Here is an 11,911-nt window from a genome sequence, read left to right as displayed (position 1 = left end):
CGGGGCATAGAGGACCTACAATAATGTACAGTATTTGAAAAATAATGTGTTTTTTGAACATTAAAGCATGTCAACATATTCTGTTACACCAAATACACAAAATAATGATCTTTAAAATAGCATCATATGACCCCTTTAACACATGTTAGACTGCACCCCATAAACACAATCAAGCCTAGAAAATAAACAGTCAACCACTCCTTTAAATTCAAAGAGACAAGATAGTCTATGCATGACCTGTAATTTTATTCATATCCAAAATGAGGCGCTGTGAACATTATGGAGCACTAAACACTCTCACGCAGTGTATGTTTCATTCATACTCAAAGCCGGAAGGCACTCTTTTGCACAGAAAATCCAAAACGGACTCATAGACCTAATAACTTATGACATGCCAGGAAATCCCTAATATGGGCAAATGCATCCAGCTATAGCTGCAGCTAAGCTGAAAAACTCAGAAATATTTTGACTGTTGAAACGTGAAGACAATAAACACACAATTGTGACAATATGTGGCTTATGTGTGTTTTTCAAGTCATCAGGTTATAAATAAATACATTGTATGAATAATGCAGTGATAATTGACATTTCATTTATTACAGTAGAGAAACTATGCAAAAAATATTTTCTGCCTTATTCTATGATAAAAATGGAACAGTAAAAAAATATAGAATACAATTTATTGGTTATTGTCCAGCAGTGTATTTGACAGTGTATTTTTCTTAGACAATTAAAAATAAGGGATAGATAAATAGATCCAATCATGCTTTAATACCTACCTAAGTATATTTACATCATGCACTAGAAAATTTGTTTATCAGTTTCCTCATGTTTATTTCTGGCTCATTCTTTTTGAATTTTGTAACTTAAAAATGAATATGCTTGTGTATTTTAAGGAAGTGTTTCTATAAAAATGTAACCAAGAGTTTTAGCAACAGTCTTTTGAAATATTGATATTATTACAATCATTTCTGTGGTTTTATCAAACCGGATGGAATGTTTTAAAGTGAGGCAAACCAACTAAATCCATTAACAAAATCACAGAATTCATCAAATCCAGTTCTAATACTTGCTCATGTTTGTGCTGTTTTTACTTCACAATACAGCTCTGGAAAAAATAAGGACCAGCTGGATGGCAAGAACAGTGCTAGACTACCTCAAAAGTAATTGAGATCCAATAATAACTACAGACCATGTCAAGAGTTGAAAAGAAAACTTTTGAGTAACAAAAAGAAGGGTTCAGTTCTGGCTTTACTGGCAGAGGGATACAGTAAGCGTCAGGTTGCTTCCATCCTTAAAATTTAAAAGTTTATTGCAGTTTATAAGAACAAGGTCAAGCTGCAGATATTGGGGACAAATCTACAGACTGGCAGAGGGCAAAAAATGGCTCTCCACTAACAGGGATGACCGCCAACTTATTTGAATATCACACAACAACCACAGGATGACATCAAGTGGCCTACAAAAAGAATGGCAAATGGCAACTGGGGTGAAGTGCACAGCAAGAACGGTTCAAAACAGGCTCCTAGAGGCAGGGTTGAAGTTGTGCAAAGCTAGAAAAAATCCCTTCATCAGTATGAAGCAAAGCAGAGTCTGGCTGAGGTTTGCAAAAGGCCATAAGATTGGACTGTCTCTGATGAGTCCAATTTTCAGCTTTGCCCAACACCTCGTCATCTAATGGTTAGACTAAGACCTGGAGATGCCTACAAGCCACAGTGTCTCACACCAACTGTGAAATTTGCTAGAGTATAGGTGATGATCTGGGGGTGCTTCTGCAAGGCTGGAATCAGCCACATTCGTCTTTGTGAAGGCCAAGGGCACATGAATCAAGCCACAGACAAGGTTGTCCTGGAAGGAAATTTGCTTTCTTCTGCTCTGCCAATGACCCCCAACTCTGAGGATTGTTTTTTTCCAGAAGGAAAATGCTCCATGCCACACAGCCAGGTCAAACAATGTGTGGATGTAGGACCACCAGATCAAGACCCTGTCATGGCCAGCCCAATCTCCAGACCTGAACCACAATGAAAACCTCTGAAATGCGATCAAGAGAGCGATGGTCACAAGCCATCAAACAAAGACAAGCTGCTTGAATTTTTACACTAGGAGTGGCAAAAAGTCACCCAACAGCAATGTGAAAGACTGGTGGAGAGCATGCCAAGACGCATGAAAGGTGTGATACCTGCAAGTGTGTAACCCTGTGAAAATCTGGGTTATTCCTCCAAATATTGATTTCTCAACTCTTCCTAATTGAAAAGATTAGTATTGTGTTGTTTAAAAATGTTTCCTGCATTATTTGTGATCTGAAAATACTGCATCTTTTTGAACATCTTTATTTCGACCAGCTGTAATTTTCTGCAGATAAATGCTGTATATGGCAATGTGTTTATTTGGAATTTGGGAAAAATGTTGTCAGTAGTTTATAGAATAAAACCAAAATGCTCATTGTACTCAAACATCCCTGCTGAAAAAAAAAACAACAGAACCATCACATAAAATTCTAATGGTTTCCACTACAAATACCATTACAAACATTACAAACCATCAACTTTTAACCATTAAAACCATTAAAAATTTGTTTTTTTTGTAGTGTGTTTTGGGACATATTCCATTAGGATTTATTGGTTTTAACAAACCACCAATAGAAGGTGACCAATTACCAGTAGAGACCCACAGGGTCCATTACAGTTTCCATTAAAACCAATACAAGTCCCATTATAACCAGTAAAACTATTACACATTTTGTGATGGTGTCTATTGTTTTTTTTTCAGCAGGATATGCTAATAAAAATTAAAACCCGAGAAACAGGTTTTGCTTAAAGCATTTTAGTTTGAGACAAGAAAAAAATATATATATAATGTAAAACAAACACACTCTTAGCTGTCCATCATGTTCGATGATGACGCTTGCTCCAGATATGGGAGTGGGAAGGGGGTGGGTTCAGCGATGTTGCCGCTGGTGCCACTTCTCGTGGGCATCGAGTCCGATCCTTGAGCTGCACACTCTTCCGCAGATGGAGCAACGGAAACCAGATACCAGGGGGGTACCAGCCGCCCTCTGGTGTCTCTTAGTGCGTCTCTCGGATCGTCGGTCTTGGTTGGTTTGATGTATTTGAGAGACTGCAGTGGCACAGGTGACCTGCCAGGCTGACCTGTCAAGTGCCAGAGATTCAAGCTGCGTGAGGGGAATGTTCGCTCGCTTTAGGAGGTCCCTGGTGTAATCCTTAAAGCACCGTTTTTGCCGTCCAGCAGAGCGCTTTGCACCCATTAGTTGACTGTAGAGGACTTGGCGGGGCAGGCGATGTTCAGGCATGCGTATGGTGTGCCCTAGCCGCCAAAAGATTGGTACAGACTAGATATTGTATTTAGAGCGTGCTGCATAGAGTCCGGGCTGTGGGCCAAAATGGCACAGTACTGTGGCATACTGAAGCTCACAGATTTGGCGGGACTTTATCTTTGTGCGGGCCTGGAGTCGACGGATGTTAAAGAGGCTACCGTCAAGTCGATATTCCACATGGACACCGTCTTCATGCCCCATGACACGATGGAAGAGGCAGGTGATGGCAGAGAGGAGGATGTTAAAGAGCACCGGAGCCAAGACACAGCCTTGCTTCGCCCCAACGTTTACCTCGAAAGACTCAGACTGGGGTTCTCCCGTGAGTACTCTGGCTTGCATCCCATCATGCAGTTAACAAAGAGTGAAAAATTTAAGGGGGTCTGAATACTTTCCGTACCCACTGTATATATATTTATACACACACACACACACACACACAAACACACACACACATGTATGTATAGTTCAGTCATGAAACTCTAAATGGCGCCGGCTGACAGGTATTAACGCAACTGATTATATTCACGCGTTAAACAACTTTGCACAAGCATATTGGTTCATGTTGCATATGCAGCCAAATGAGCTTGCTACTTTACATTTAAATAGCTGGTTAGCATTCACTTGAGCATTTGCAGCGCACTTTCAGAGTTCCTCTGAAACCCACCACGTTCCCCAGCTCCACCTGTATAGACCTGCTATGGGTTATTTTATATGCTATTTGTGCAGCAGCAGTATGTCTTAAATACTCACAGCACTGTATCACCATATGCACTGGCAGTAGCAAGTTCCCGTACTTGCTTGCAGCAGCATCAATAATCTACAACTACAGCAATAACCAGCAGCAGCAGTGTAGCAGATCTATTCCGCCAAGACCAAATACAGGTGCATCTCAATAAATTAGAATGTCGTGGAAAAGTTCATTTATTTCAGTAATTCAACTCAAATTATGAAACTCGTGTATGAAATAAATTCAATGCACACAGACTGAAGTAGTTTAAGTCTTTGGTTCTTTTAATTGTAATGATTTTGGCTCACATTTAACAAAAACCCACCAATTCACTATCTCAACAAATTAGAATACTTCATAAGACCAATAAAAAAAACATTTTTAGTGAATTGTTGACCTTCTGGAAAGTATGTTAATTTACTGTACATGTACTCAATACTTGGTAGGGGCTCCTTTTGCTTTAATTACTGCCTCAATTCGGCGTGGCATGGAGGTGATCAGTTTGTGGCACTGCTGAGGTGGTATGGAAGCCCAGGTGTCTTTGACAGTGGCCTTCAGCTCATCTGCATTTTTGGTCTCTTGTTTCTCATTTTCCTCTTGACAATAACAGGTCAAGGTCTGGTGAGTTTGCTGGCCAAAAATGAACTTTTCCACGACATTCTAATTTATTGAGATGCACCTGTACATTAACATCGTCATAACCATTACCATGCTAAAGTCTTCGGAGAGTTGTACTGATTGAAATATATATATTGTTTATATATGTAATTTCTAGTTTTTCAAATTAGATATTAGAAATGCACCTGCCATGTGCTCCAGGGCATGGCACAAATTAACATATTTGTTCCAACTAAATTAGTGAAAAGATTTAAAGTACATGTTCATCATAGACATATGATGGGAATGGGTTGCTGTTCTTCCTGAGGGAACAAGCACAATGACACATGTCAGTGAAGCAAAGGACAAACCCATATCTCACCTGCCGATAAAGACCTCACGCTGACCACTGGCCACGTCTGCATCACATGAGTCACTTTGCTTATGGGTGAGTGGATGGCGGTCTCCAGACAGTGCATCACATGGGATTGACACATCAATGTTGCTCTTACTCAGGCGCTTGCTGCCTCGGAGAGTGGGGCTCAGAGATCTCACCACACCTGGCTTTTCCTGGAACAAAAAAAAAAAAACACCGTATCCAAAATCAGTTGTACAGCCAGAAGTGTATGTTCCTCATTATCAAATTTTCACAGTTGTGGGTGTCATCTTGCTTCCTTATTATTATTATTTTTTTTAAATTTCTGTAGGAGCTAAATCTAATACTTTAAGCTACTGAGTTGATCCCAGAGTAATTAGGTTGACAAGCTTTCTTACTTTGATGTACGTTGTTTATTTCCTCCATTAGAAATGAGAAGACCCTTTTTCTGTTTGCATCACCATACACAATTTATTGACTCCACAAACCACCAGCATGCATAATGTCCAATTTAGTATCCAATAGGCATGGGCCAGTATGAGATTTTGACGGTATGATAACCTTAAGCAAAAATATCACGGTTTCATGGTATCACGGTATTGTTGTTACAGCTCTAAAATGTGTTATTTTAAAATGACTGGGTAAAAAAAATAACTTTTTTCCGCTGAACACAATATATTTTGTTTTTGAGCAACATACAGAATATTACGAACAGTAGAATTAATTAATTTTTTCTTTGATTTGTTTCCTAAAAAGAAGAAAATATAAACATATCATTTATATTAGGGCTGCACGCGATATTTAACGCGCATCTTGTCAGTAAAGCCGGTTCTTTAATCAGCGGTAAATCTCCATCACCTGCGGACTTTCACATGGAGCAGCATTAACTACACAGAGCCGTTGTTCACTGACAAGCTGCGCAACACCACGATCATATTTTGCGCAGGTTGTCGGTGAACAACGGCTCTGTGTAGTTAATGCTGCTCCATGTGAAAGCCTACACGTGATGGAGATTTACCGCTAATTACAGAATTGCTTTACTGACAAGATATATAGTTAAACAAGTTAAATATCGCATGCGATTTATTGTGCAGCCCTAATTTATATCATTTAGTTATGTAATTTAATATACATAATTTGATTTAATAATAACCCAATTTCAAGCAAAAACAGAATTTTCTTTGATTAGCTTTGTGAAATTATACTACATGCCTGATGAAGTAAACAGCATATGCTCTGAATGAGATGCAGATTCACTCTCTGACAGCAGGAGGCGCTTCTGGAACACCAGATACAGCATTTCCTTGGTTACCGCTGTAAACAAAGCAGCGCTGAAACACTGCTTTAATAGGGACTTTAATTTAATTAATTTGTCTCCTCTGCATCACCCTGTAAACAGCGTATGCTGTTCTTGTCACATGGATTATTTTACTGATCTTCTTGCTACGTTTCTGGACTTGGGAACATTTCAGTTGCGTTGCTGTCTATGCAGGGTCAGACAGCTCTCAGATTCCATCAAAAATATCTTAATTTGTATTCCGAAGATGAATGAAGGTCTTATGAGTTTGAAAAGACATGAGGGTGAGTAATTAATGACAGAATTTTCATTTTTGGGTGAACTAACCCTTTAAGCAACAACAGCTGATGGAACGGCAATGGCAAAGAAAGTGCGATTGCGCAACTTAAAGTGCTACTTCGTGACGTGTACATTGTAACGGTCTTCTACGGGAGTACAGCGAGCTAATTTGCCATAGTCTCTACTAAGTGACAGATTAAAAGGCGAGTATATTTTGCATGGTAAATCTAGGTTTTTAGACTTATTGGCATCATACAAGACTAAAAACCCTTCTTCTGACAATAAGTTGTCTTTAATGCCAAAAACGCTCCGGCTACTGACGTAAGCTCAGTTCCCTGAGATAAGGGAACGAGCGTTGTGTATGGGGAAAACTCCTGTTTTAACTCTGTACTGAAGTCTGATTTGTTCACGTTTTTGTAGCTGCACAAATCTATGGTGCTTTAGACCGCCAGAAAGGGTGGAGCCAACGTGTATATAAGTCGGCTCGCAGCGCCATTCATCAGGCCATTCGATTGAAGCGACAGTCATCGATTCGCGCAACTTATAGCGCGGCAAGTGACACAACACTCGTTCCCTTATCTTACGTCAGTTTCACTTTGTGTATGGGGAAGGCATCCAATCACGCCGTGCTATGAGCAGATACAGGATCTCCTGCTCTGTGAGCCCAGTCCCGGAGCACTAACAAGGACCCCAAAAACCTGAGCACATTGCGCCCCAAGCTGGTAGCTGAGGGCTCAAATATAACCACCTTGCCCAAGGGGAAGAGTGGAACTTTAAACAGATAACACTCGCACCTGCAAAGCAGGGACGTCTAAGTTATAGAATCTGGCAAATGTGGACGGTGACGAACAGCCGGCGGCCACACAAATCTCACCAATAGATATTCCACTGGACCACGCCCAGGAGGAGGCCATCCCTCTTGTGGAATGGGCCCTCACACCTATAGGGCATTGCAATCCTTCTGATGCGTAAGCTAGGGCTATCACATCAACAATCCAGCGAGAAAGTCGTTGCTTCGTGCCCGGCAGCCCTTTATGGCATCCTCCAAAGCAAACGAATAACTGCTCAGACTGCCTAAACAGGCTAGAGCACTCCAGGTATACTCTCAGAGCCCTCACTGGGCAGAGCATGCTTGGACCCTGCTCACCATCTGTAACGGGGAGCGCCAGTAGGGAGATCACCTGAGCTCTGAATGGAGTTGAGAGTACCTTAGGAACATAACCATGTCTTGGTTTTAGGATGACCTTACAGTCATTAGGCCCAAACTCGAGACACGAGGCGCTGATCGACATCGCCTGCAAGTTGCCCACTCGCTTAACTGAAGCCAAAGCCAAGAGGAGGGACGTTTTAAGCCATAAAGGCCGTTAATCGGCTGAGTTGAGCGGCTCAAAGGTGGGCCCTTTTAGGGCCCGCAGGACTATAGACAAGTCCCAAGATGGCACAGTCTGAGGGCGAGGAGGATTCAGCCTCCGTGCACCCTTCAGGAACTTAACAATCAGGTCGTTCCTGCCGATTGAATGGCCAGCTTCGAGAGAATGATTCGCTGCGATAGCGCCACATATACTTTTAGAGCGTGGAGGGAGCAGCTCTTGCAAAAAGGTCAGCACGTGGGACACATCACATGATATCGGGTCCAAACCCCGTGCAGAACACCAAATAAGGAAGACCGACCATTTTTGTCTGTAAAGCCGTCTTGTAGACGGCGCTCTTGCCTCCAAAATGGTATTGCTCACTCTTGCTGGGAGCTGATCAAGCCCCCGTCGAGGCACCATACATGAAGGCTCCACAGCTCCGGCCGGGGATGTCAAATCATGCCTTTCGCCTGTAAGAGAAGGTTCCTCCTCAGCGGAATGGGCTACGGGGCTGCTGCTGAGAGCTGCACTAGCTCCGGGAACCAGGCCTGGTTCCTCCAGAACGGGGCCACTAGGAGGAGAGAGCACTTGGTCTCCCTGACCCGCCTGATGACCTGAGGAATCAGGGCAATCGGGGGAAAAGCGTATAGGCAAGCACTGGGCCAATCGTGGGCTAGAGCATCTCGCTGTATCGAAAAATATGTTGGGCAGTGAAAGTTGTCTTCTGAGGCAAAGAGGTTGACCTCTGCCTTCCCGAAGACTGACCAGATGTCTTGAACCATTTGAGGGTGTAATGCCCATTCGCCCGGGGCTACCTTGCCTCTGGACAGCATGTCTGCGCCAAAGTTCAATCTGCCCGGCACATGAACCACCCTTAGCGAGAGGAGTTCCCTGTGTGCCCAAAAGAGGAGGCGACGAGCCATCCTGCAAAGAGTGTGTGACCTGAGACCGCCTTGATTATTAATATAAGCCACCACTGTCATGCTGTCCGACCGGACCAAGACGTGGTGCCCTTTCAAGGCCGGAAGGAAGGTTTTCAGGGCTAAGAAAACCGCCAACATTTCTAGGCAGTTGATATGCAGGCGTTGCTCCGGGGCTGACCAGGAGCCAAAGGCTGGATTGCCCTCCAGCAGGGCGCCCCAACCTGAGTTGGAAGCGTCCGTTGTGACTACCTTCCTTCTGGAGGTCATGCCTAATCTTATTCCTGTTTGGAACAGGTGAGAGGTCGTCCAGGGGGCCACAACCTTGACATAGCGGTGGTCTACCCTGACAGGAAGCTGCCCCAGGCGCCAGGTGTGGGGTGGAATGCGGGCCTTAAACCAAAACTGAAGGGGCCGCATGTGAAGCAGGTCCAGAGGAATCACAGAGGCAGCAGCCATTATAAGGCCCAGCAACCTCTGAAAAACCTTTAGGGGGCGTGTCGTCCCCGGTTTGAGGGATGCCTCCAATCGCTGAATAGTCAGGGATTGTTCCGGCGTAACCCATGCCTGCATTTGGGCAGAGTCTAAAATTGTTCCCAGAAAGACCGCTCGCTGCCTGGGTAACAACTGACTCTTGTGCGGGTTGATGATCAACCCAAGGCGCTCCAAGTGGCTGAGTAACAGCTCTCTTTGAGCAGCCAACTCCCATTCGGTCCTGGCTAGAACCAGCCAATCTTCGAGGTAGTTCAAAACACGGATTCCCATCTGTCTCAGAAGGTAAAGAGCGGCGTCTACGTACTTCATGAAAGTACGTGGGGCGAGAGACAGTCCAAACGGAAGGACTGTGTACTGATAGGCCACTCCCTCGAACGCAAATCTCAAGAACGGTCTGTGATGGGGGGCTATGTGAATGGGAAAGTATGCATCTTTCAGATCCACAGCCAAAAACCAGTTCTCGGGGCAAATGTGCGCGAGGATCTGTTTTATAGTTTTCATCTTGAACGACCGGAGCATAAGCGAGTGGTTCAGACGCCTGAGATCCAGAATTGGTCTGAGCCCGCCATCTTTCTTTGGGACGAGGAAGTAGCGGCTGAAAAAGCCTGACTCGCTGTTAGCTGGGGGCACTATTTCCACAGCGCCTTTTGCAAGCAACGTCTGCATCTCCTGTCGGAGAACGAGTGCTTCGTTGTCCGGAACAGAAGTTTGGATGATGCCTCTGAAGCGAGGTGGCCTGCGAGCGAATTGGAGCGAGTAACCTCGTCGAATTGTTTTAAAAACCCAACCAGATACTCCCAGAAGGGCTGCCCAAGTCACGAAATGGGAGGCGAGAGTTTTTTTTTTTTTTTTCGAATGAGAGCTCGCCGAGAAGTGGCGGGGAACTCGCATTCACATGAGTGAGAGAGAGAGAGTGAAGAGGAAATTTGCTTTTTATTGTATGTTGGTCCGCGATCACAGCGGTAAAACATTTGGGTATGCGCTGCACCTGCAGGGCGTGACCCGCTAGAAACAAAACTCCATTGCTCAGAGGTGCTCGGAGGGATGTAGGATAAAAGCGAGCTGTTTTTTGGGGCGTTCCGGCTGAGGCGAGAACAGAGCCACTCCTCTTTCTCTCTGGCGCATCAGGACGGCTTAGGCGGCTCGGGGTCCAGCACAACTCGTGGGCGGGACCTTGACGCTTCGGGAAAGGGGAGCGTTTTGCCGTCCAGAGCGCTGTTGCAGCCCAGGCTCCGATTTTCGTTGTTTCGTTGGGGCTGAGGCTGCACCGGCTTTGCAGGCTGAGTGGCGGGGTTCTTCTGGCGGCTCGCAGCCGCGGGGCCAGAGAACTTGGGGAGGAAGTGAAACAGCGCTTGCGACGTCTTCTGAGCCTCCGAAAACCTCTCTGCAAACCCATCTACAGAGGGGCCAAACAGCCCCTTCGGCGAGACCTGTGAGTCGAGGAAGGCCATTTTCTCAGCGGCCCTGATCTCAGTGAAGTTTAACCATAGGTGGAGCTGCAGCACCACCAGCCTGCGCTATTGCTTTCATGGCGCGCAGAGCCAGATCGTTCACTGTGCGCAGCTCCTTGAAAGCCTCCTGGTGTTCTTGGCCAGACTCGTTCATGGTGTGAAGCACGAGGCGAGAGGACGAGGGGAGGGCGAGGCACGCGAGCGTTGAGCTGACGTGACACTGCTCAAGCCCACTGGCAAAGACCCGCTGCCCCGCTGTTTCTTTCTCTTAGGAGAGAATGAAACGGGAAGGCTGAGTGAGGGGGACCACCTTCGTGAAAGAAGGCGATCCGCGAGCGGAGGCGGGAAAGACTCATACTCTCACAATGGGAGCATGAGCCTTCAGTCGAGACAGGCGACGCACTCACTGTGCCCGTCCATCTCATGCAAGGGTTCCTTGCATGAGCCACACTCGCGGCGCGACATTTGCAACAACGTGCGCTGAGAAATTTGCTCTTTAGGAATACTCAGCTTGCTCTTCAAGCGCCGGATGGCCGCAGTGAGTCTTCGCTGCTTCCGGCGTCTTTGACGGCGGCGAGCAGAGCTGGAGCTTCTTCCTCTGCTTCTTCTCTCGGCTTCTTCCAGAGTCAGCGAAGAGATGATCCTCGTCGCTGAAGGAGAATGATCTGATGAATGGCGCTGCGAGCCGACTTATATACACGTTGGCTCTGCCCTTTCTGGCGGTCTAAAGCGCCATTGGTTTGTGCAGCTACACAAAAGTGAACAAATCATGCTTCAGTACAGAGGGTCCTAACGCCCCAGTATAGCGACAGGGACACTATACTGTCAACAAGCACCGTCCTTCAGATGAGACATTAAACCGAGGTCCTGACTCTCTGTGGTCATTAAAAATCCCAGGATGTCTTTCGAAAAGAGTAGAGGTGTGACCTCGGCATCCTGGCCAAATGTGCCCATTGGCCTCTGATAATCATGGCCTCCTAACAATCCCCATATCTGCTAATTGGCTTCATCACTCTGTCTCCTCTCCACCAATAAGCTGGTGTGTGGTGGGCGTTCTGGCGCACTATGGCTGCCGTCGCATCA

General features: G+C 45.4%; 1 protein-coding gene across 1 annotated transcript in view; it reads right to left on the bottom strand.

The window, feature by feature from the left end:
• Positions 1 to 2,874: 2,874 nt before the first annotated feature.
• LOC107662515 (membrane-associated phosphatidylinositol transfer protein 3-like) overlaps positions 2,875 to 11,911 on the bottom strand; it is a 119,416-nt gene continuing 110,379 nt past the window's right edge. Inside the window, exons 6-7 of the mRNA XM_016452572.1 lie at positions 5,041 to 5,228; positions 2,875 to 3,172 (exon numbers count right to left, since the gene is read on the bottom strand). Of these exons, the coding sequence (XP_016308058.1) occupies positions 2,875 to 3,172; positions 5,041 to 5,228 (486 nt within the window). The remainder of the gene's footprint in view (positions 3,173 to 5,040; positions 5,229 to 11,911) is intronic.

The sequence above is a fragment of the Sinocyclocheilus anshuiensis genome, unplaced genomic scaffold (genome assembly GCF_001515605.1).
Source record: "Sinocyclocheilus anshuiensis isolate Anshui unplaced genomic scaffold, SAMN03320099.WGS_v1.1 scaffold1591, whole genome shotgun sequence".
Classification (NCBI taxonomy): Eukaryota; Metazoa; Chordata; class Actinopteri; order Cypriniformes; family Cyprinidae; genus Sinocyclocheilus; species Sinocyclocheilus anshuiensis.
The sequence above is the reverse complement of the archived record's forward strand: the minus strand, read 5'-3'. Positions and strand labels throughout refer to the sequence as shown.